Consider the following 26,559-nt stretch of genomic DNA (forward strand, 5'->3'; position numbering starts at 1 on the left):
TACTATGAAAACGTTATGGTAATTCATAATGCAAAAGTTAAAAATCGCCAACGCATTACTGAAGAAAATTCTTGCAACCGAAAATCTTCATGTTGTACAGAAAAAAAATTTTCAGGGACTCGCTTCGAAAGCCAACATCTCACGTCATACGGTCAAGTTGCTAAAGCCAAGCAATGAACATCGTTACCTCTCGTTTTCTATGTTGGTAAGTCAAACGGAATATCTTAGAGATTTGTTGAACAGTTTTCATTGAAAACACATATAAAATTCGTGAATAAAGTCGATCATCAAGGCTTTAAACAGGCACAAGTAATATCAGTTGAGTATGTTACTTTGATACTCCAAAAAAACTACAAGAAAAAATATTAGACAAATTTTACAATTTGCTTATGTTAATTGACGGGCTGAAAGGATATATCGCACATATGCATTTTTTATAGAAGTTTATAAAGCAATATATTTTTTTTTCATACAAGTTAATAAAATTTCAAAAATTGTTTGAAAATATCTTTTTTTGCCATTATTATAATTATAAAAAGGAAAAATTGGTTTAAAGCCGAATTTCTAAATATTTCAATTTTTTTCTATTTTTGTGTTTTTTCTATTTTTATGTTTTCTTGTCAAGCATCCATATTTGGGTGTTAATTCTCCTTCAACTATAAGTAAGCATTGTTGCTGATGAGAAAATGAGAAGAGACTTCATGAAGTCTTGATATTCATTTTCTATGTCGGCAAGTCGAACGGAATATCTGGCAGGTTTATTGTCTGACAACCTGTCAGATCAACAGCGAATAAAGTCAATGATCTCGGCTTTAAGCGGCAGCAACTGAGAACTGACGAGCGGCGGTACTTCGATGTCTTGATGGACACGAGGAACAGAAATGGTCGAACTGCACACATTGCGTACGTCAATTGGGAGTTCGAAACTTGGTACCCTTCCATTCTTGGCAACAATTTTGAGAATGGCATCAATAAGAAAGTTTCCGAAATTCACTCCCTCGCTGCTTTAGTGGATCCAGACTTGGTATCTCCGTTGGCGAACAATGGGAATTTCAACGGTCAGTCGTTGAAATTTCTCCGATTGCTCAAAAAACGGAATATCATAAATCGTTCACCTCGCAGCACTGCCAGTCGTGTGACTTTTGTCCTGATGCATGAACTGATGTCAAACATAGCTGAAAAAAAAGTGAAAAAATTCAAGTGATTTGTTCGGTCTTTCAAAGAAAAAAACTGTCCTTTTCAGGACAACCAAAAAAATCAAGAAAAAGTTAAGTTTTTCAAACAAAGTTGTCCTTTTAAGGACACTTAAAAAGTTAAATCAAACAAAAATAGTCCTTCTTGAATCATTCAAAAATTGAAAAATAGGCAACGAAAACGTCATCAAGAGCTGTAGGGACGATAAGAAGGATATCAGAATTTTTTGAGTAATAACGGTAATAATGTTGCTTCATAAGTGTCATAAAAGTGAAAATTGCTACATGTTTGTTTTCACAACGTCTTGTATCACTTCAAAGTAAAAAAATCAACCAAGTATCTAAAAAAAAATAAAAATTAATTAAAAATTGCACATGTGCAGATTAACACTTTGTTAAAATAAATATTCTCATCGCACATACGTGTTGCGCCTGATGCAAAAAATTGATGCACTCTCTGCATATTTTTTTTTTATCTTACTGTCAGTTTCAGTTGAATTTCTATTCGAGCAACAGTGAGTAATATTTTTAGGTGTTATTTCATCAAAGTTTTTAATTATTATGAAATTTTCAAAACAAATCACCTTCGAAAATTTTCATTAAAAGTTCTTGATCAAAAAATTTTGTCTTCAAATAATAAAATTTTCGCGAAGAAAACAAGAATTATTGCATAAATAATGTTAGATAATCGATCAATCTCTCAATAACGATCAGCTGTTGCTTTCCGAACTATTTTTCTCGGTAATCCTTGACCTTCTTTGGAACGCACATTATGAAGACAAACAAAGACGAGAATGTCACAAATAAGGTTCTAATAATAGAAAAATGTGCTATTTTTGGCTACATAACGACAAGAGCGCGCGCCTCTCGACAGTACCTTGCTATTTTAACACATTCCCCTCGCATCTCATTATGTAACGAAATGCATTTTGCACGAAATAATTGCACATTACTCTCATTTTCCTTCTGTTCTTGATACTGTTATCAACGCATTTAATAAAAAAGACTTTTCAAATTTTATTTTGAAACACAGAAAAAAAACTTAAAAACTAAACATGGGTGTCCCAGCTGGAGATGTTGAAAAGGGTAAGAAGCAATTTGTGCAAAAGTGCGCGCAATGCCACACTGTCGAAAAGGGAGGAAAACACAAGGTTGGCCCAAATCTAAATGGACTTTTTGGTCGTAAAACGGGACAAGCAGCTGGTTTCTCCTACTCAGAAGCAAACGTCAAGAAAGCTATTACCTGGAATGAGGATACACTCTTCGAGTATCTCGAAAACCCCAAGAAATATATTCCCGGAACGAAAATGGTCTTTGCTGGCATCAAGAAGGCTAATGAACGCGCTGACTTGATTGCATACTTGAAGGACGCCTGCAAGTAAATTTCATGTCGAATATCGTGTTTAAGGAACTGTTAAAAATATTGTTGACTATCTGAAATAAAATTAAAATAAAAAAACTAGAATTTCAATTCTTTAATTTTTATATATATTTTTCTGAATCTTTCATGTAACTTTTTCTTTTTTTTATCATTATTATCTTTTAATATATATTATTTTATTTTTATTATATTATACATGTTATTCTTTTTCTCTTAACTTAAACAACAAAATTTAAACATTTCTTTAACTTATTATGTTTTTTTTCTTTGTAGTGGTCAAATAGCATCATCATTGCTCGTGTATTATTTTTTTTAAATTTTATGTTGAACATAAAATCGTCGGTCGTCATCGTAAAAAGAAAACAGATGATTGTTATAGTTAAAAGTTAATAGGATTAGGATTAACTTTTTCCAATATATTTCATAATAATAATAATTAATAATATATTTTTTGTATAAGTTGTTCATAAGATTGATATTTTTTTCTTTATATATGTAGGTAAGGTATATAATATAATATGTATATTAGGAAACTACTTACTTTTTAAACAAAACTCAAAAGAAAATATTTGCGGAAATTTAACAAGGAAGACCATCGCGAAACAAAATTGACAAAAAATAATAATTAATTAATAATATTATTAATGTTTATGTGCGTACAAGAAGATATTTTGTTTTTTTTTTGTTTTGCAAAATAATTGATCATCATCATGTTTGTTTGTTTTTTTTTAATTTTATATATTTTTACTTTTATTGTTGTTAATGATTTCATTCAGTTTAATATATATATTTATTTATATATATTTTTGGTAAATAACATTTGCTAACGATAACTCAATAACATAATTTTTTTTATGTATATATATTTTTTTAATATTATATATATATGAATGAATTCTGGCTTGTTTTTTCTTTGTATATAATAATTAATAATCATAATTATGTAGCATTCAAAATTAATTCTACTTTTTTTTCATAACTTTTAATATATATATTTTGTAATATATAATGAAAAAATAATTAGTAATAATAAAATATGTAATTCATTCATATATTTATTGTACAATTTTTTTTTATATATATCTTGAAAGCTTTTCAATTTACATATATAATTTTTTTTATATATGTTTAATAATAATATAACAAAAATAAATTATTTACTTTTTTTTCAAATCATAAGAACAGTTTTACGGATTTTTTTATCATATATATTTTTTTCAAGATATCTCTTCTAAATGTTTATTAATTAGTTTTTCACTAATTTTTTATCTTATTTTTTCTTGTTTGTATTCATGAGGAAGTTTTAAGATTTCATTAACACATGTCTCTTTTTTAATAATATTTTTTTTTGTTTATCATCATTGAAAACTCTTTTTTTTACGAATCACCCCAATTATCATTATTATTATATCACTTTAATAATAATAATCATATATATGCTAAAATGTGTGTTTTTTTTGTAATATAGGCATTCAGCTACTTAGAAGAAAAGTTATTCAACATTTTTTTTTATACACGTAAGAAAAAAATTTATGTTCTCTAGAAGATATTTTTGTCCATCTATGTGTTTATTATATTTTTTTCTTGTTATATAAACAACTACAAATCCGCTACGATACACGATAGATTTATAAAAGTTAGTTTGGAAAGTTTTTTTTTTATTTTTGCAAAAAATTATGAATAAAAAATAAGGAAAAATTAAAAATTTTCATGATGACTATACTACAGATTTTTTTAATATACGATGAAGCTCCTCATTAATTTTTTTAGCAACGTGCGTATTTTAACAAGTAAATTTTTTGTATCTAAGTAGGAGAAAGTATGTGCGTATATTATGTAACATACTTGTTTTTTAACTGTACAATAGGATATTTTTTTGCGTGTTTTGAGATTTTCCAATAATTAATAAAAAAAAAATTAATAATAATAAAAATTCTATCGAAAGCTTTAAATATTTTGATCTGTCTGCTATGATATGTCATTTTATTTATTTTTTGTAACTATTTTTGACTTTTGTAAAGGAAATTTCTTCTAAAAAAGTTGGATGATCTGGATATGTGATTTTTTTATTTTTTAAATTTTACTTTCGATACGAATTTTAAATAAATCATCAAAACACGCAATTAATTAAAGCAGATCTGGGGTTCGGTTTTCATCATTTTTTGTTTGTTTGATTAATTTTTTGCTAAACGTGCACAAGTTTAAATTTTTCTTTTGAAACCACAGATTTATTTTAACGAGTTTTCCTTTTTCTTTTGCAAAAATAATTAATTTTAAATGAAAATTTCCTCATAAAACAAAAAATTTGAAAAAAAAAATTTTTTTTTAGTATCTCATTTTGTCTTCTTATGTGGTAAGCTTAACTCTCTTATTAACTTTTATACTTTTTTTTCTCATTTTTTATATATATATTATTTTTATGTAACATTAACTATGATTAATCATAAGAATTTTTGAAGGTTACTCTTTCATTTTATAACTTTTCTTTTTTTTTCTCGGAATTATACACCTTTAGTAATAGTTTTGCTTTATTTGCAAGAAGGGGGTTAAAATTTTTGGTTAGTTTGTGTTTTTTTCACGTATAGAATAGAGTCTATAAAATTTTAAATTTCATTGGAGTTAGTTTACGGTCATCGGTTGTGTTTCTTAATTTTCTCATTTTTGTAAAGCACGAAGATAAATTTTGCTTTTGAAGTATTTTTGCAAAGCAAATTTTGTTAAATATTTATAATATTGACTTATTGCGGTAACAATACACTTTTTTTGTCCAATTTTTTTTTATATTTACAATTGATACCATTTCTTATCCTTATATTTGTTCATTAATTGATGTGCTGTACTGCTAAATTCTTGTGCTGTGTTTGACATTCGTTCGGCATTGTCTTCTAATTGACTCAGTTTCTCGCCGCGCTCAATCATCATTTTGTGTGCACGCGAAATTTCATTGCCCGCTGTCGAGGCACGTGCACCCAATTCTTGCAGGCGTTCGCTTGGCGTCGATCGAACAGCCACGGAGCGATTTGCCTTGCCGCTTGCTTCGCCAACTAAAATTAAAAAAATTAATGAAAAATGGGAAAAATGTTGGAAAAAATAAAAAATTACATAATTCTTCACGATCGAAACTTTTTGTGCCGCCCCCGAACAATCCAACGAGGAAAGAAGCTTTTGGAGCTTCCGGCATCTCTGCTTCCATGTACAATTGTGGCGCCATTTCACTGAATAATGTGCTAAAAATAAAATTAAAAAAAAATTAAATATTTAAAATTTTAAATACTTAATTAAAATTTTTTAAAAAAATATAAGATTTAAAAAAAAATAAAAAAAAATTAAATTAAAAATTTAATAATTTTAATTTAATTATTTTATTTTAAATTAAGAATTTAAAAAAATTAAAAAAATTGAAAAAAAAAATTTTAAATTAAAAAAAAATTAAAATAATTAAAAATTTAAAAAAAAAAAAATAAAAATTTAAAAAAATTAAAAATTTAAAAAAAAAATTAAAAATTAAAAAAAATTTACGGAAAAAATGAAATCTTACCAAAACTCCGCACAGATTGTAAACTTTTGTATCTCGGTGGGAGTCGCCAGAAACAATCCTTGTCCTCGATTGCTGAAGCAAAATGATTTGGAAATCCTGCAAAAAGTGAAAAAAGTTAATGCAACTGTCTTGTCTTGTTTTGGCTTGACTTGACTCATGCTGCGCGAAGAGCATGACCTTGAAGTACTTTTTTTTACTCGTTTTCTGTATGAAAAAGCGAAATATAATAAAAGCGACTTTTATTTGATACAAAAAAAGAAATGTGAGAAAACCCATTGAGATTTTAAATTTATTACAAATTTATGTGCAAAATATCCATGAAAAATATTTGGAAAAAAATTTCTAAACATTAAAAAAATATTATCATAAAAAAATGATTTTTTATGTCTTTCCTTTAAAAAAAAATTAATAAAAAATTTTGAAGCATTTTTTTTACCTTTTTTTTTTGTTAGTTTCGTTAGTTTTTTTTAGACATAGTAAGCAAATAATTGAACACCGCGTGTGCATTTTTGTGCGAAAATGACAGACAAAACACTTAGGTGACAAATTCATGGCTGAAATGGTGTGACGGATGAAAGACAATGGGCACAAACACCTAAGAATTTCTTGTTTTTTTAGGGGTAGGAGGGAGACATTAATTTCAATTTTTGTGTAAATAACCGTTACCATTAATTTCAATATAAATATAAATTAATCAAACTACATAAAAATATTGTGACGACTTTTTTTTTGTTTTTTTTTAGTTTTTTTGCTGAAATGATGAGAGAGCAAGAGACAAACTTACTGGTTAGAATCCTCATGCACAATTAGTTGTTGACCCCATATCGAGAGCATCGGATCTACAATTCCTTGTTTACATTTGGTCTGGAAGCTGTTAGTATATTAAATACATAGTAGATGGGCAAAACACAAACATTTACACAAAAGAAGGTAATTTTTGGTGTGGAATTGTAAAAAATTATTTTTTTTTGTTAATTTCTTTTTTTTATGCAGAGTTAGTTAGTAGAGGTAGAGATGAGCAACAGATCAGATATAGTAAGTTGACAACACAAGAGAATGACAAAACAGAAGGAAATGATAATTAGTTGTGAAAAAATGAAGTTTTTTTTTGAGAGGAAATGAAAAATTGCTGACGTTCACAAAATTTTGACAATTCACATTTGTGCGGTAAGTTACATTTACGTTTTAGAAATTTGTGCCATTTTTGCATTTTTTTTTAAATTTTCATTAAAATAAATAATTTATATTATTTTCAAAGTTGTGAAAAATTATTTTAATTTTTTTTTTAATTTAAATAATTTAATTATTTTTTTTTTAATTTTTTAAAATTTAATTTAATTAATTTTTAAAATTTTTTTTTACCAAAATTTAATTAAATTCAATAAATATATTTTTTTATAAGTTTAGGCCATTAAATTTAATTAAAAAATTTTGGCGAAAAAATTTAATAAAAAAAAAATGGAAAAAAATTGAAAATTTTTGACATTTTTTGGTACTTTTTGACTAAAAAAAACGATAATAATTCCAGTAAAAATTTTTTAATTTAATTTTTTTTTACCGAAAATTTTGAAAAAATTTTTAACGTGACTAAATTTTTTATTTAAATTTTTATTTTTGACATATTAAAGTTTTATAAAACTTAAAATAATATTATTTTTGTTTAATCAACGATTAACGTTTCAAAAAAGTAGTAAAAAAAATTATTTTTTTTTTTTTTTTTTTTCCCCCCCCCCCCTTCATAAAAATCCACATGCGACATAAAGTGAAATAATTAAATTTAATGGCCTTATTAAAAAATATATAAATATTAATATTTAGTTAACTTCAATTTTTTAATTTAATAATTTTTAAAGAATAATTTTATTTTTCAATCTAAATTAATTATTATTTAATTTATAAAATTTTATAAAACTTTAATTTAATTTTTTATTCGCATTTCATTTAAAATAAATTATTTTAAATTTTTTTTTCAATTTAAAATTTTTATTTTTTTTTAAATTAATCAATTGATTATTATTTTTTATTTTCAAAATTTCATTAAAAAAAAAATATTTAAGATTTTTTTTAAATTTAAAATTAAATCGCGAAAATATTAAATACCTGAAGCTAATTTGAAAGAACCCATCTTTGAACCAAAAATTTTTTTTTTAATTTTTCTATTCTAATTTATTATTGGAAAAAATTTAAATACCTACAAAAAATTACAGGATTTAGATAAAAAAAAAATTAAATCCTACCGAAAAAAATTTTAAATATCAATAAATTTTGTACTGAAAATACATTTATCATGAACACCAAGTGAATTGTGTAAGCTGAGAGTGAATTTTCTACACAAACATTATTTTTTTGTATTTTCAACACAATTTTTCACTATTTCTAATCTAGTTACTATTAAAATCTATCTATCAAAGAGAGATTCATGGAAAAAAAATATTGAAGGAGATTAAAAAAAAAATAATTGAAAAATTTTGCTTAAAATTAAAAAATGTGCCAATATCATAAGAAAAGCTTAATTTTTTTTTTGCAAAATCATTTAAATAAAATCACCGTAAAATTAGAGAGCACCAGAATTTTTTTTGTGTAAAAAACGTTGAAACAACATTTAGTGCTTCTTGTGCTATTTTTTTTATCACATGTGTTCGGTGAAATTTTTTTTTTGCTATCTACTTCTAAAAATATTCATTTATTTGATAAAAAAAGCGTTGGAGAGCAACGAAAAATCGATTTAATGAAAAAAAATTACATTTATAGGAAAAAAAAAATCGGGAAACGGATTGAGGATCAGGATGTTTCGTAAAAAAAACTGTCGGTAACCTGTCTGTAACCTCATCCTCTTTTGTAATTTTTTTTTTGTATGTACAAGTATTTTGTGTTGCGATTGTCATTCAATGCCTTACCTTAGGTCAGCTAACGGAAGAAAATCGACGTCTAACAATGGCTTCAGACTCGGTAGTGTGTACGCTAGTAAATGTCCATGCGAGGCGTAACAAACGAGACAAACGCTATCTGTGGATTTTAGTAAAAAAAAAAAAATAAAAAAAAAAGTTTGTGAAAAAAAAAATCGAAAAAATTTACCTTTCAAACTGACAATTTCCGCTTTCACGATAAAGTCGGCATCGACAATTTGCTGCCGATAAACGCAATTCTGACTGGGTAGCGCAACGACACGTGCCTGCTTCTCGCTCGTAATGACGATGAATTGACGATCGCTGAATGCCGAGTCGCCGCCCATTGTGGGACTCATGCGATTTGTCGCCTTCGTTGGCGTCCCTATCAAAGCATCTAAGTGAGTAAAATTGAAGAAAGCACAACAAGAACAACAACAACAACAACATTGACAACATTTACGTGAGATTTTTTTTTTAAATGCAAAAGAAAAGAAATAAAATATTTTTTTTTAGATAAAAAAGCCAAAAATTTAAAAAAAAAAGTTTCAAAAAGGAATATTTACTGTCACGCTTGTTCTCATCGCGCCACGATTCGAAAGAGTACGGAATGAGGCCACCGTTACAATCCAAAAATGACATTGCCAGAATGGATCCTTTTAGGCGAAAGATTGGTCCTCCTGTGAAAAATGGAAAATTTGAGGTTAGAAAATGGTTGAAAAAAAAATTAAGGAAAATTTACCTAAAAATGATACAACCATCGGTTGTGCTTTTCTATTGTCAGAATCAGGTAATGTAATTGATACGGTCAATACTGAGCCCAAGCTTGTACCAACCCACAGTGTTGGAAGCAATGCGGATGGATCTAAAAAATTTTAAAATTTGCATTGGGTCAAAATTTTTTAATGTGTTCTGGGTTTATTTTTCGAAATTTGCAATGGGCTGAAAATTTAAAATATTTTTTATATCAAAAATTTAAAAAAAATTGAACTGAGAAACTTCAAAATGTGTTCTGGGACGAAATTTTCAAAATAATATTTTAGAAAAAGATATGAAATTCGCCTTGGGTCAAAAAATTAAAATTTGTTATTGTTTAAAAAATTAAAATGTGCTATGGGTCGAAATTTGAAAATGACTATTAGAAATTTTTAATGGGTTAAAGCTTCGTAACGAATTCTGCTTAAAAATTTTTTGAAAATTTGCATTGGGTCAAAAAATTTTAAATGTTTTCTGAGTCAAAATTTAAGTAGAATTAAAAAAAAGAAATTTCAAAATGTGCTCTGAGGCAAAATAAAAGTCAACTGAAACTATCTTAAATTTTTTAATGGAAAAGTTCAAAATTTGTACTGGGACAAACATTTTATAACCAATTTCGAACAAAATATCATAATGAGCTCGATATGAAATTCGCATTGGGTCAAAAATTTGTTAAAAAAAATCAAAATGTGCTATGGATCAAAATTTGAAATTTTCAATAGGTCAAAGCTTCGTAACGAATTTTGTTAAAAATTTTAAAATATTTTCTTAAATGAACATTTAAAATTTGCATTGGGTAAAAAATTGAACATTTAAAATGCAAACTGGGTCAAAAATTTGAAATTTTTTAATTTAACTTACCACTTTTTTTCGTATAGCTATCGGTAAATGCTAAACATGTAACAGCCTCTGATGTAATATTTTCTAAACTAGACATCGATGATGAGCGGGAACGTGAGAAGGAGCTATCCAGTTTGTCTATACGACCAGTAGTGAAGAAAAAACGACAAAAAAATTACAGATTAGATAATTTCTTGTCGTAATTATTTAATTTTTAACATGCATTTTTTTTTTAAATAAAAAAAATAATTTTTTAAATGATAAACTATAATTGACTAAAAACTATGTAAAGGAATTGCCTGAGAAACAAGAAATAGTTTTTAAGATTTTTTTTTCGAGGATAGTACCATCAAAAAGATAGTTTCTAACATTCAAAAAAAGAGATTTTTCTGAGGCAATTCCATGAAACAAAAAAAAATTACTAAAAAAGTTTAAACATTAGACGGCTTTTTGCTTGGTTCAAGTACGCTTACGATTGCAGTCTAAAAAAAGCGGTAAAACCCTACGGATGCTCTGATTAAAAAGTACACACAGTTTCAATTTTGTTGTTTCTCGAATGCGTGTCCTTAACCTCGGTGTGCCTGTAAGCAAGCATCAAGCTCAGCTGGTGCAACGATCACAAACAACTTCTTACAAAAGTGCATTATTTTATGTCTTGTTTTTTTTTTAAACTAATAAAACTTTTTATTTTGTATGACGAAGAAGTAATTTTATCTTTTTTCTTCTAGATTTTACAGATAATAAAGTTTCGAGTGCCCCGTAAGAACATTTATAATGAAATAACACAGAAACGAGATGAGGATTAAAAGGATTAGAGATAGTGTATGCGATAGTAAGTAAATTTGCGAGAAAAGAAAGGACAGTGACACAACAAAACAACGACAAGATTTACTTACTTTCTTACGTTAATTGGGAACAAAAGACAAGATGTTTATGGAGGTTTAAGCGCAAAAGTGTTTGTTGCTCGTTTAATTAAGTAAATTATTATTGTGATCTCTAAAGAGGCGCAAATTTGTCGCTTTTTCATCATTAATAATTTGCACTGACATAAGAGGCTTATTTAATTTTTTGTTAAAATTAATAAAATAATTTTTATTATTTTTTTTAATTGTTAAAAATTCTATTAACTATTATTTTATTAAATAAATAATTATTTAATAATATTTTTTTAAATAAAATTATTTATTATTTTTTATTAAAAATTAATTAAATAATAATTTAATAAATTAATTAAATTAAATTGCTTATTTTTTTTATTAAAAAAATAATTATTTAATAAATTTTTAAATATAGAAAATTTATTAATTTTTTTTAAAAATAATTTTAATGATTAAAAATTAAAAATTATTTTTAAAAAATTATTTAATAAAATTAAATAAAAAAATATTTATAAATTTTTTTAAAAATAGTTTTTAATTTTTGACGATTAAAATTATTTAAAAAAAAATAATAATAAATAATTTAATTTAAAAATTATTATTAAATAATTATTTTTTTTATTATTAAAAATAATTTTAATTATTTATTTATTTTATCAAAAATATTTTTAAAAGCGTTGAATTTCTCGTTAAAAGCTAATTTTTAAAATTTTTCAATTCATATAAGATTAAAACATTTAAAATAATTTTACTAATTAAACATTTAACGAGTCCCGTAATATTAAAATTGGAACATTCGACCGTTATAAGCTCCATCATCAACATCATATAATAATATCAATTCAAATATTTAAAAAATTTCCGCACAAAAACTACATTTTATTGAGAATCGAATGAAATTACCACATGCAAATTTCGATCATAATTACATAGAATTTCATACAAATTTTAATCCCCTACAGCATAAATTCAAACATTAGCTGGTTTTTCTCTCGTTTTCGTTTGAATGACACAAAATTGCCGAAAGCAGTCGCAAAAATAATGTGCATAATGAGTTACAATGATGAGAATGATGAAAATTTTCGTAATTAAATGTACAAAATGTTTAACGGGAAACCGTCGTTCAGCGGAGATAAAAGTATGGATGATTTATTTTTCGGCATACATTATGTCATTATATTTTCGGTTATTTGATTTTTGTGCCAAATTGTTGGACCAACGGCGGATATTACATTTTGTGTGATGCGGTACAGGGTGGGTTTTACACTAAATGGATGATTTTCGTGAATTTTCAGCTATTTAAAAGAATTTTTTACAATTTTTTGATGATTCGGAGTTCAATTGATTGAAAAAAAAATTGAATTCTTACCGCATTTCGAAGAAAAATTTCAATTACGAATTTGAGGAGTACTAAAATGTGAAACCGTAATTATTTTTTTCTTCTCAAACTACAAATATTTCTATTTTTCAACAGATATTAAGATGAAAATTTATAAAAATTATCTTAGAATGAGTAAAAAACATGAAAAATTCCATTTCAAAGAGAAAAAATTCACAAAAACCATGGAAATGATAATTAACGGTACGCATGAATGACTTACGGTACAAAAAAAAATTAGTACCCAAAACCGCATGTAGGTGTTAATTGACACCCTGTACACATATAAATAACGACTCGCAAAAAATGGGGTAGTATTAATTAAAATAAACCAGACGCTATTGCTAAGTAAATTTTAATGATGGTTCATGTCGGTCAAACGAGTAACATGCAGCAACGTTACAATTTCGCTACAAGCTGATATTTTTTTGTTTAAATGATATAAAATAAATAATAATACTTACAAGTGTTAGGACAAAAACAATTAAAAGGACACTTAGAGTGGCACGTGGCAACAGACCGCAGTGGATCTAAAACTTGTGAAAAAACTTTCATTTTTTTGTAAATGATTTTTTTTTTAATTTTAATTATGATGTTAGTTGGCGTGATAAAAATGCGAAAAAACGTGCTTTGTTAATTTTTGTCTCTATTTTGCCATTATTAAATATTATTTATGGAACTCATGCAAATGACGTAAAAAGTCCAAGCACGCGTTAAATTCGAAATTAAATTAATGTCATGAACAGCAATTCCGCGTGTTTTTACACATGACTTCAACTACTGAAAAATTTACGGTATCTGCGGTATCAGGTGTATGGCAGATCAGATCGTAATGAAGAAACACACACACACACAAAAGAAACATCAAACATCTAAATAATTGATTACATTTTAAAAAGGGGGATTATTCGTTGGGGCTCTTCTTTAATCTGTTTCTTATCATGTTTTAATTTACTTCTTGTTTGTATTTAACTGCAAGCGAACGAAAAAAAAAATAATTTCTCGTTATTTTTCTTATATTTTTCATTTTTTTCCGTGCACTTTATCGTAAAAGCTTTTTTTTGTTGCTGTGCGAGAATCAACATTAATAAGGCACATTTGTTATCTTTCTGTGTTATAGCAAAAAAAAAATATAAATATAAAGGTTTATATAAGTAGGAATAATAAGCTTTCTCTGTATTTTTCAGCGTAACAGATGTTTTATGGGCTTTTTATTTTTTTTATGTAATAAACCTGATTAGGCGAATTAGTAGAAGAGGGTTAAAAGTGGTTTTCGTTTAATTTTTTTTTTGCTGATAATTTGAAATTTAATTTTGTGATAAATTTGAGTTAAATATTCAACATTAACAAAAAAAAAAATATTAAATATTTTTAGGGATTTAATTTTCGAATATTTTTTTAAAAATATTTTTATTAAAATAAGATTAAATTTATAAAATTGAAATTTTTTATTTTTTGAAATATTTAATTGAAAATTTAAAAAAAAAAATAAAATTCAATTATTTTCGTTAAAATCTATAAAATAAAATATTTTGAGGAACTTTGAATATTTTTTAAAAATATTTTTATAAAAATTAATTATAAAAGCTAGATTTTTTTTTAATAATTAATTCAAATTTTTAAAAATTTAATTTGAATTTTTTTTAAATTTTTAAAAAATAAAAAATTGATTTTTTTTAAATTTTTTTTTATTTTTTTTTAAAATATATAATAAAAATTTTAACAACTAAATTTTCAATTTTTTTTTAAAATATATGAAATAAAATATTTAAAAATTTAAATTTTTTTAAAAAAATTGAATAAAAAATTTAAAAAAAAAATATAAAAAATAAAATATTTTAAAGGGACTTCAGTTTAAATATTTTATTATATTTTTATAAAAATTTATTAAACTTTTGTAAGGTTTTTATGCTTTATCCTTAAAAAAATAATAATTATAATAAAAATATATAAATTTTTTTTTTATAAAAATCTACATTTTTTCATACAAAATATTTTATTTTTATATAAATATGATATTTTTTTCTTTTAATTAAAAATTTAAGAATTAATTTTTTTAAATTAAAATCAAAATATATAAAAAAAATAATATTTTTAATTATTATTTTTTTTAATTACTAAAACTAAACTATTTGACACTCAACTCAATTTATATATATTATTTAAAATAAAAAATCTAATTTTCATCTACCTAAAGTTAAAATTATTAAAAATTCACTCAACAAAATAAAATAAAAAAATACAAAAACCCATCAAAAATGAAAGCAAGTTACTGCTATAAAAAAAACTTGTAAGGAAGAAAAATTGTCAATACTTATTTTGAATAATGATGCATCTACTACATACAAATAACATATATAATAATGGATATTTTTCCATTTTTTTTATTTTCACTCTCCCTATACGATCATAAATTGTTACCACACGAAAAAAAACTTCATGTCACTTCATTCTTCATATTTTTTTGTTCGAGAAACTTTTTTTTTCCTCAAAATTGAGTAAAGTGTGTACTTTTTTTTTTACCATCCGGAAATTTTATTACATTTGTAAAAAAAAATCTAAAAGTAAATAAAAATGTAATAATGTCTAAAATCTACAAACATCAATTCTAACGGCTACAAAAGAGAAAACTTGCAAAAAGTTTCGAGAAAAATTTGTTAATAAAAATTCATAGTTTGTCATACAGTAATAATAATAAAAATAATCATAACAAAAAAATTCGATATAAATGTATAATATATAAGTATATAATATATATTAGATAAGTAATAATATAATAATAAAATACCACATCACAGAGGGGAGACGGTATATATATACGATTATATGACACATATTTTTAGTAAATATATTTATTTTTTTGTGTGTTAGATGACGACACATTTTTCTAAAAAAAAGTTTATTTTGTTTAAAGGACGGCATGTTTTATTTTTTCTGTCAAAAGGTGCAATTTGTGTTGATTTGTTGATGTATATAAGTTGATGTTGGTAAGTTGTTAATATTTATAAATTTGCACTGAAACTTGTTCTGTAGAATGTAAAGTTTTTCAAATTGATTGATTTTTTTTTTGAGGAAAGGAATGTTGACAGTTGACGTGGAGAGAAAGAAAGATGGAAACACACACATTTATTTATATTTTAAAGGAGATGTCGGTTGAAGAGAAACAGGGAACACATAGAGCAAAATTTTTCTTAAGACAAGTTAAGTTAGTCGAGGAGACAGAAAAAGAGTGCTTCAGAGGAGAACTAAAGACAAAAAATTATAAAAAATAAAACATTTATTTTTTTTTTTCGTTTAAAAAATTTAAAATGAAGGAAAGTGCATGATTTTGATTGTGAGATGGAAATGCGACGAGGAGGTTTAATGCATGACTCTCGACTCTAAATGTGGAGAGAAAAAGAGAGAGAGAGAAAGAAACACTTCATTCATTCGTGAAAAAAGATTAAATTTTGTGACATACCTAAGTATTTTAAGCGAAATGATGACGGAAAACGAGATAATCGACTTGATTTTAGTTCTGGTTGTCAACCAATTATTAAAAAAAAAAATTAAAAAAAAAATTTATAAAAAAAAGAAAATTTTTTTAAATATTTTTTTTAAACATATAGGAATTAACAAGAAACATTTAACTAATAATTTTAATTATTAAGGAAGACATTTAATTTTTTTTTCAGTCTAAAATTAATAATTTTTCAATTTTTATTGAATTATTGAAAATTATTGAAAAAAAAACAAACAAAAAAGTAATAAAACTTTATATGCATGATTGAAATTATTATTTCGTCTTTTTCCGTAGAAATGCACTAACTTCAGGCGTATAAATTTTATGATGATTGAAAAGTTTTCTTGTTTCTTTCAATTGTCTTTACGACAAGTACCTTATAAATATATATTTTTATACCGATAAAAGAGGAGAGACAATCGTGTAAGTTTACCAATTTATATAAAACCCAAAAATAAAAGACGAAAAAAATACCCTGAAGCGAAAAAAATTGATTGATCAAATAAACAAATAAAATTATTATTATCGTTTTTTTTTTAAAAAGAGGAAATAATAAAATAAAAAAGGAAACCAATTTAATTTTTTTTTTGGTTTATCATTTCTTCGTAAATATTGACAAAATATAAGAAGATTAATAAATTGGCTTTTTTTTCCTTTTCAATTTTCCGTGTTCTTATTAAAAAACAAAAAAAAAAAAATGTTTTTTTACTATGAAATTTTTATTTTGTGCGTCGTCATGCTTTTTTGTGCCATTAAAAAAATTTTCTACGATTCTTACCAATAAAAATTTTCAAGATAATTAGCATCAAAATTTTTCTTAATTAATTAATTAAATAGAGAAGAAGTGCGTTATTTTTTTTACTTAAAAAAATTTTAATTTCATAACTTGCAAAAAAAGGTGCCCGAGAAAGTTGGCATAGAAGAGTAAAAAGCATTGAAAGTCGTTTCATTCGCGAAAAAAGTAACAAAAAAATCTAAAATGTTTCACATGACAAAATGACTTCCTAAGGACATGGACCAAAAAAAAAAATCAGACAAAAAATTTTTTTTTTTTTAGATTTTTCGAGAGGGATGCAAAAAAAAAATAATAATAAAAGTCTCTACAAATCATAAAAAGGGTACATTTTAAAAAAAAAATATTTTTTTTACCTATCGCTTGGCCACGATCTGATATACCGGTCAAAAAGTGATGAATCGAATTTCAATTTTTTTATTATTATTTTTTTTTTCGTGACGAGCAGGGAGCAATTTAATCGAATATTTTTTTTTTGGTGTCAATCATTTCATGTTCAATCCAATTATTGGGGTATTTGTTAAAATTATTTGACGTGTCGGTTTGATGACGAGAAAATGTTGTTGTCATTTATTGTTTTTGTTTTTATTTTTTTTTGGTATATGGAGATTTGTGGTCAAACAAATTATTTTGTAGCGGGTACAATTTATCGATTTGTGAGAAAAAAAAAAGAAAAAAAAATGTTATCAAAAATCTTTTTTTTAGGCGACAAAAATTGAAGGTAGTTCGGGTAAAAAAAAATCGTGTCATGTCAATTGATTGAATTTGCATACAATTGACACGAAATCTTGATTTGATATAAAAAAAAGTGATAAAAAAGGTTGGTTTTGTATTAGTGAAGGTAGATGACAGGATGGATGATATGTGAAAATAAAAAAGTCGAAAATTATATTAAAGAAATTAAGAAAGTTAAAAAAGGTGAGGGGAATTTTTTTTCTATTTTTAAAGCACATTGAGAGATTCGCTTAAAAGTTGGAAAGAAAAAAATTAAAAAAAATTTGAATTCAGAAAATTCGTGAAAGGGTGAGAAAGAGAGAAAGAAAGGGGGTTAGAAGAGGGGGGAAATCTAATTTTTTTTTTTTCAATTTTTTAATTTTTTTTGCTCTAAAAGATTATTAATTTAGGTACCAAAACTGCAATATTGTCGCGTCATTAGGAGACTCGCATGCGGCGACATTGGTGTCATCTGTCGCTCGGTCACAGATTGCGTAGACGGTTGCCGACAAAAGGAACTCTCCTCCCCATATGATGCGGTCGATAAACACTTTTGCAATTTCTTCCCACCTTGTGATCGTGATTTGCGTACGCCGCATCCTCCGCCGACGCCTCCGCTTCCGCTGATGCTCGTCACGTCGCTGCCCGTGCTCGTTTGCGAGCCAATTCCCGAACTGGAGCCAAGCACAGCGACGCGCCCACGTATTGGGCTACCTGTGCCCGGTCTATCTTGGAATTGCTGCGTCAGAGCTGATTGCGAGCCACACAAACCGTTCATCTGTTGAAGTTTTTATTTTTTTTTTCGCGTGAACGGATTTGATTGAAATGCGTCACAAACGAGGCGAAATTTCAATTTGTTTGGCGAAAAAAAAGAGAAAGAGAATTTTTTTTTTGGCTCATATGAACATTTTGAACAGTTCAGACGGGGAACTAATAACACAAATAAAAAAAAAACAAATAATCAAGGTACATACACACATTTTCGCCTTCGGAGGTATTAGAAACTAATTGCTTGTCATGATTTTTAGAAAATTGTTGTGCTTTGGAGCTGTTTGTAGTTTTTTGTTGGTTACGAAAAAAAAAATATTTATTTGACACAAACAAGGAGTGGGCAAAAAATAAAATTTAACACAAAAAATAATTTAGTGTCGCTTTGTACGATTAACAACCAGGCGTTTTCACTTGAATCTTTTTCTTCATACATGTGTCACATCAAGTGTTTCCCTTTTGTGAATGTGGTATGTTTTGTATTTTGTCTGTTTGTGTGTTTTTTGTATTTTTACATTTTTTGCAGAGCTTTGCATATTTTTTCTAATTTAAAAAGTTTTTAATGAGATTTAAAATTTCAGTTTTGAGATCTAATTTTTTTTTTCGAGATCTAAATTTGACTTTAAGGCTTTCAATTTTTTTTCGAGATCTAAATTTGACTTAAGAGCTTTCAAATTTTTTTTCGAAATAAAAATTTGACTTAAAAGCTTCTAGTTTTTTTTTCGAGATAAAAATTTGACTTAAGAGCTTCCAAATTTTTTTTTCGAGATAAAAATTTGACTTTAGAGCTTTCAAATTTTTTTTTCGAGATAAAAATTTGACTTAAGAGCTTTCAAATTTTTTTTTCGAGATAAAAATTTGACTTAAGAGCTTTCAAATTTTTTTTTCGAGATAAAAATTTGACTTAAGAGCTTCCAAATTTTTTTTTCGAGATCTAAATTTGACTTAAGAGCTTTCAAAAAATTTTTTTTTTCGAGATAAAAATTTGACTTAAGAGCTTCCAAATTTTTTCTTCGAGATAAAATTTGATTTCAAAGTTTTCAAATTTTTTTTTCGAGATAAAAATTTGACTTAAGAGCTTCCAAATTTTTTCTTTCGAGATCTGAATTTGACTTAAAAGCTTCCAGTTTTTTTTTCGAGATAAAAATTTGACTTAAGAGCTTCCAAATTTTTTTTTTCGAGATAAAAATTTGACTTAAGAGCTTCCAAATTATTTTTTCGAGATAAAATTTGATTTCAAAGTTTTCAAATTTTTTTTTCGAGATAAAAATTTGACTTAAGAGCTTTCAAATTTTTCGTTCGAGATCGGAATTTTGCTTTCGAGTTAAATTTCATCACATTCAAAACATCATGATTCCAATGAAAAATAAGAATTTGTGAATTTCGTGATAAATTAAACGAGAAACTCTAACTAACAGCCTTGCAAACTATCTATTAACGTTAAATTGAGCGAGCGATACTGAACTACGAAGTGTTGTAAAATTCTACGAACTACGATTTATTTACCAAAAAAGTCTCCAAAAAGTAATTTAAGGCAGTTTTGGTCGTCAGAATCAGACAAAGAGTCCTGCAAAATATTTTTTTCATGTTAATTTAATTTCATTTTCTGACATATTGTGCGGTTTGAGTGATTTTTGTGAGGATTTCAGTGTCAAAAATCGTTTAGATTTCCAATTGGCTGCATTTGAAGAGAAAACTACTTTTCAATTCTCTTTTTATGTCGCTGCTTTTACTGCCTACTAAATCCTAATTGATTGAGGTTTGTTACAAAATTCCCGTTAAATCTATTGAACGTTTGAGAAATAATTGAAATGACTCGAATTTCGTTTCGGAAAGCATAAAATAATGAAATTGCCAGATGTATTCATTAAAAAAAAAGGTAAAGAGAGAACAAATTTATCCTTTTTTGTGCTGCATGTGCGTTCATACGGTTATTTAATGGATCATGTCTAATCGGATTTATTCAGACACACAGAAGCACGATGGCTTTAAATATTAAGAGACTTTCCTTTGTACCTGTTTCTGTGTATTTTAGTGCAAATATGGGTAAATAAACCAAACCAAGAGCTTGTTGAACCATTAATAACGAAGTTACATTTCTTTCTAAAGTGATTTTCTTGTGAATAATTGAGATTATGTCTTTTTCTGTGAGGTAGTTGAAGCAAATGTTGAAAAAAAAATTTTTTAATTACAACTTTCAACAACAACAACTTTGACGACGACGACATCAAAGGTACGCGAAATTCACTAACGGAATTATTCTGAATTTTTCATGCGTGCAAAAATTTCCCATTATTTTTTTTTCCATATTTTTTGCTTTTTTTCTCTTGATGCTTGATGATGTCACAGACATCAAGAGATTACAAAAACTTTTTCATGTTCAATTATGCATGTGTTCTAAACCTTTTTTTTGCGGGCTTTGTAAATAACTATCAAGATCCGGTTTGGATCGGAAAAGTGTCAAGGACGGTCATGAGCTTGAAGATTAATTATGAGCACCAAAGTTTTCCTTTTTTTCTGTTTTTGCTCTGTGTACAGTTTATCATCTTTATCTCCCCTGCGATATACAAAAAAAGTACGGAAATTGCCTGCGAGTCCTTGCAAAATTATGTTTTTTTCTCTCCATCAAAGATCTTTTGCCCTGTTATTATTTTTTTGTTGTTGCGGTAACTTGTAACGAACCTCTGTTCGTATTTTTTTTCGGTAATAGCCAAAAAAAAAGTAAAAAATAAAAAGAAAGATGAAATTTTTCCCACAACACAGTAGATCAAAGGTATTTTTTTTTTGGGGAGAAACCGGATTCAAATGAACCGGATTCAGTTTAGCTCGAATGCCTTGAAATGTAAGATGCTGGCATGTCGTGAATGGGAGACATAAACATGTAGTAAAAATATAAATAAATAATAAATGTCGAGCGTACCTAATTTTTTCCTTGGGCAAATACTCTCCTCGTCTCTCTTCGCAAAACGATGTTAGAAGCGAGGAACAGAAAAAATACACGAAGAAAAAAAATAATAATGGTACAAAATAATAAACATGATCCAGTGGGTCTTTTTTTCTTGCTCGTTTTCTGTGGGTGTCTTTTAGAGCGAAGGTTGATGCAAAAAATTAAAATGTTTCGGATATTCAGGAGATTTTTTGTTGTTGTTGGAATCAGCTCAATTTTTCGATTATTTGGGCAAATAGTTTTTTGTTCTGCGTTCTTTTTCAAATTCAGTTTGTCATCAATTATCACACCAAGGTACTTTGTCTCTTTTAGTTTCTTAATTTTTTTTTATTTTTTATTCAAGTAATAAAATGTTTATTAAAATATTTTTAGCTTGAAATTAAAATATCTTTAAAAAAATAATAATAAATTATTTAAAATAATTTTTTTTAAATTTTTAAAATTAATGAAAATAAAAAAATAAATAAAATTAAAAAAATAAAAAAAAAAATATTTTTTCATTAAATTTACTTTAAATATTTTATTTTGAAAAAAAAAATCTAAATGAAATTTAGAATTTAAATTTTTTTAAAACAATTTTAATTATTAATTAAATTTAATTTATTTAAAATATTTATTTATTTATAAAAAATTAGGTATTTAAATATTTTTTTTTAAATTTTCTGAATTAAATTTTAAATTATTTTTTTTTATTATTGTTAATTTTTTTTGCATAAATTAAAGAAAAAATATTTAAAAAATAATTTTGAATTTAATTAATAATTTTAAAATTTTTTAAATTAATATTTAAAAATTATTTTTTAAAATTTTATTTTAATTCTAATCGAAAGCATTTTTGATATTTTTATCAGCCTTCAGCTACAAAAAAAAAATTACGTCGTAAGTTTTAATTTTATCTCTATCTATCTACGACACATTTGTCTCATGTTAAATTTACGATACGAATTTTGTGGGATCCCGAACAAGTTTGTTTCAATTTTCGCCATAAATATTGAATGAAGAAGACGAAAAAAGGATCACTTTCAGATCGCATCAATTGGGGGAATTTTTCTTCCTTGACTTGTTTTCCCGGATTATTTTATCATCATACGTGTGGCTTTGATTTTTTTTTTTGTTTTTTTTGAGAAAAGGATAATTTTTAATACCTTTCAACACAAAAATACTTAAAAATGAGGAAAATAAAGGATTTAACTTTTGTTACTGTCTGTCAGTAAAATCGTAACGCACATCATCACGTAAGAAGCTTAAATGATTTTTTTTCTCTGTCATGTAAGACTCTTATATTAAATAATAATAATAAGTTGAAGTACGCTTCCTATCATGAATATTTCATCAAGTACACGCTCCATCTTGACAACAAGGAGAATAAAGAAAGCAAACAAACGATGTTGAGAAAATTAGTTAAATAAAGTCTTCTAATAGTTTCGGATTTGTTTATTTGTATGCTAAACTTGTTCGTTATTATTATCATTATTTTTGTATGCAAAACAGCCAAAGGACAGAAAGATGAAGACTTTTGAAAATGAAAAAAAAAATGATAGGAAGGAACAAGTTTTTGTTTGAAACCTGCCCACGAGCTTTAATTAAATATGAGCAATGCACACAAAAACTTTTCTCTTTTCGTAAAAAGTTTTTCGAAGAAATCAAATGCAAGCGTTGTATCTTTTGTTTGATTTGCCATTCATCATCGGATCCATCAGTTATTAATTAAGATTTTGTAAAATATTTATTCATCAAAAGTTTTTGTTTGATTTGAATTTTTTTTGTGTGTCAAGAGGTCTCTTATCTTCGTTTTGTACGAAAAAAAAACATGTTGCGTAAACTTATATGCATAAAAAATATTAATATTTGGGTGAAAGTAAATGCGTTCATTAAATTGACGTTTAACGTTGAACTTTTTAACGAGTCACTTTGGTCTAGTGGCAGGACTTCACATTGTGGCTGTGACGGCGAGTGTTCGATTCACTCAAGTGACAAACTTTTTTTTTCGTAGAATTTTTTTTTAATTTGTTAATTAATTTAATTAAAATTTTTGAATTAAAATTAATTAATAAATAAAATAATTTAATGAAATAAATTTAATTTTTAAAAAATTAATTATTTATAATTTTTAAATTAAATTAAAATTAAAAATTTTAAAAATATGTATTTAATTAATTTAAAATCGAACTAAAAAGTATAAAATAAGAAAAAAATTAATTTTACTTTTTTTTGAATTTTTATAAGAGGTAAAATATAAAAAAATAAGAAAAACTTTGAAAATAGTTTTTTTTTAAATTTTCATTTAAAAGAAGAATTTAAATTAATTTATGAAAAAAATAGTTATTTAATTTAAATTGGTTATTTAAAAATTTATTTTTTTAAATTAAATAATTAATTAATTTGTAAATTAATTTAAAAATAAACTAAAAAGAATAAAATAAGAAATAATTTTAAAATTTTTTAATGCTAAAAAATAAAAATTAAAAAAAATTAAAAATTAAAAGCCTATAAATTTTTGCAGCTCTTGTTCGAATATTTATTTTAAAAGTTATTTTAAAAAAATATTATTTATTTTAATACTTTTCTTTTAATTTTCATTCAATAAGTAAATTTAATTTAACAACTTAAATTCAATTTAAATTTATCAAACATTTATTTTATTCAGTATCACTCTAACTTTTCGATTCTCTTTGAGATATTGTCCTATAGGTACCTATCTCGATTAGATTATCTCTTGATTTGTAAACTCTTTGTGAATATTTTAATTGGATGTATTTCTTGTTTATTTACTCTGAAGTTGTAAACTCCAATTTCTGTTTATGTTTGTGTGTGTGTGTTTATGTGTTTCTTATGTAAATATTTATTTATAAATAATGTTAAAAGCTAATATACTGCAGAAATATTACTTTTCATCATTATTATTTATATTTATTACATCAGACATACGTTTTCTTGCAAATTTAACCATATTTTCTAATATTATTTTTTTTTTGTGATGAAGAGCATAATGCATTCGCTAATATTTATAAAAAAAATTTGTTTATTTATAAAATTAAATAAAAAAAATATTTTTTACGCAAAATAAAAATTTACTAGATGCAAATATTATTTCTAAATTATTTAGATTTAATTTTTTTGGTGTAAGCCGAGCATCAATCGTCATGTTTTGATGATGGCAAGCATTACAAGTGATGTAAAAAATCACACACGATTATTTTAATTATTAAAAATATTTCTATAAAAAGCTAAAAATTCTACGACTCACACTAAGATGATTCAAAATCTACTGATAAAAAACTAACATCATGTCACTAAGCAAAAAAATTGCTTGTCTTGGATTTTATTTGTTGCATTCGTGCGATATTGCAAAAAAAAAAATTATTCAAAAAAAAAAATAAATTCTGTTGATTTTTCCGTTTTTTATGAACCTATATAAGCGTAGTTGGTTACCAATTCATTTTTTGCCGTTTATTAATTTTTATTAAAAGCTTTTTTTAAAACAGGCTTCGAGATGATACTTACTGAAGCGTCGCATGAGATTTCCGGCAAATTTGCTGCTTCCGGGTTGCGAATCGCTCCGCCCACTTTTCGATCGCAAGTCTTTCAAGTTTTGCTTCGACATTTTGAGATTTGGCACGGAAAGGAGACGATCATTGCGCTTGTCTGTCGCCTTGGATTTGTTTTGTCGCGGAGGGCGCACCGGTTCATCGGGCTCCGTGGTGCTTTGGAGCTCGAGATTTGAAGGGCGCGAAACACGAGCGCCCTCTACGGAAGACATGGAAGCACGTTGCATCACTTCTTCGCTGAATTCGACGCGTTTGATCGACGGATTGGAAGACGTGCGTTTCTTTTGAGCGGCAATTGCGTGAGTTGGTGTCTCCGCCGGGCTCTCCGACGAATCCGAGTCACTTGAGCTATCAACGGGAATGTTTTCGTCGGCAGCGCCATCTTTGGTCTCATCTTCGATTGTTGCCTCGTCTTTGTAACCGGCTTGTTCGAGACTTGTGACAATTTCCTGTTCGAGCTTTGACAAGTATTCGGCGTCGATATTCGGCGAAAGGGTTCGACTTGAGGAATTTGAGCAATCGGATGGCACAGCAGTAGCGCCTTCAGAGAGGGCGCCACGCTGCATGTCACTTGGCACTTCGAGTTCGTTCGTGGCAAAAGTCATGTCGCGATGCTCGATTGGCGTGCCCGGTTCACTTTGCATCACGGGAACTTTTGTCGCCATTTTTGTGGGTTCTTTGAACGTGCTGATTATTTTTATCTGGGCACTGCTCAGTTGACGCGTCAATTTTCCCTTCCACGACATTGACTTGCGACGCGAATTTTCCAGTTTGATCGCTTCTTTGTTCTTCATTTTGTCTTCCGTCCCGGATTGCAATGAGGATTCTTCCGTTGCTTCGACGCCAGGCGACACGGGACGAGAACTTGTCTTCTCCGTCGTCTCGGAAGTCGTTGACGTACTTTTGCTCGGACTCATATCAATTGCTGTCAACTGTCAACGATTTTTTTTATTAAAATATTTTTTCCATTTTTTTTTGTTAGTAAGTTGGTTAGTTTGAGGTTAATTTCCTTTTAATTCACACAAACTGTACAAAAGCGCACCTAAATCCCATTTTTTTTCTTCCCAAAATCAACAAAAAAAAAACTGAACCAAATAATATTGAAATATTTACAAAAAATGTGCTACAAACACTACGCAACAGATGAAACACCAAAGAAAAAAAAAATAAAAAAAAAAATATTTGTATAGATGTTTCGTGATGTATAAGAGAGAAAGAGAAATGTGTTTGATAGTTATGAAAAAAAAAATTATTTACAACGAAAAAAAAGTTTTGATCGCTTTTTTTGCTTCATTGTTCATAAAAGTTCATTTATTAAAATATAGTTTGCTCCAAAATTATTGCCAACAAAAAAATGTTGAAAATCATATTTTATTCCAAATATTTGTTGAGCAAACGAAAATATTGACATAGGAATTATTTAAAAAAAAACAACTAT

At 26.3% G+C, this 26,559-nt stretch overlaps 2 protein-coding genes and 1 non-coding gene across 7 annotated transcripts in view; 2 read left to right on the forward strand and 1 right to left on the reverse strand.

Annotated features, from left to right (window-relative positions):
• The first annotated feature begins 1,655 nt into the window (after positions 1-1,655).
• On the forward strand, positions 1,656-2,658 carry LOC134833811 (cytochrome c). Its single transcript, XM_063848265.1, has 2 exons — positions 1,656-1,708; positions 2,227-2,658. The coding sequence occupies exon 2, from the start codon at positions 2,249-2,251 to the stop codon at positions 2,573-2,575; it is 327 nt and encodes a 108-aa protein (XP_063704335.1). The 5' UTR covers positions 1,656-1,708; positions 2,227-2,248; the 3' UTR covers positions 2,576-2,658.
• A 2,265-nt stretch (positions 2,659-4,923) lies between these two features.
• The window catches only part of LOC134836148 (syntaxin-binding protein 5), a 111,187-nt gene continuing 89,551 nt past the window's right edge, over positions 4,924-26,559 (reverse strand). Inside the window, exons 11-20 of one of the 5 annotated variants that reach the window (XM_063851387.1) lie at positions 18,429-18,636; positions 10,615-10,731; positions 9,740-9,862; positions 9,564-9,677; positions 9,188-9,394; positions 9,010-9,118; positions 6,897-6,983; positions 6,113-6,208; positions 5,677-5,801; positions 4,924-5,618 (exon numbers count right to left, since the gene is read on the reverse strand). In XM_063851387.1, coding sequence (XP_063707457.1) covers positions 5,359-5,618; positions 5,677-5,801; positions 6,113-6,208; positions 6,897-6,983; positions 9,010-9,118; positions 9,188-9,394; positions 9,564-9,677; positions 9,740-9,862; positions 10,615-10,731; positions 18,429-18,636 — 1,446 coding nt within the window. In that variant the 3' untranslated portion in view covers positions 4,924-5,358. Of the gene's footprint in view, positions 5,619-5,676; positions 5,802-6,112; positions 6,209-6,896; positions 6,984-9,009; positions 9,119-9,187; positions 9,395-9,563; positions 9,678-9,739; positions 9,863-10,614; positions 10,732-18,428; positions 18,637-25,077; positions 26,054-26,559 lie in introns of all 5 variants that reach the window. The other 4 variants (XM_063851384.1, XM_063851383.1, XM_063851386.1 and 1 more) reach the window with 4 other exon arrangements.
• On the forward strand, positions 23,479-23,549 carry Trnah-gug (transfer RNA histidin (anticodon GUG)). The gene has a single exon. It is a non-coding gene; the product is annotated as a tRNA-His (tRNA).

The sequence above is a fragment of the Culicoides brevitarsis genome, chromosome 3 (assembly GCF_036172545.1).
Source record: "Culicoides brevitarsis isolate CSIRO-B50_1 chromosome 3, AGI_CSIRO_Cbre_v1, whole genome shotgun sequence".
Classification (NCBI taxonomy): Eukaryota; Metazoa; Arthropoda; class Insecta; order Diptera; family Ceratopogonidae; genus Culicoides; species Culicoides brevitarsis.

Coding starts and splice junctions, on each gene's coding strand:
- LOC134833811 (XM_063848265.1), top strand. CDS start 2,249: ATGGGTGTCCCAGCTGGAGATGTTGAAAAGGGTAAGAAGCAATTTGTG.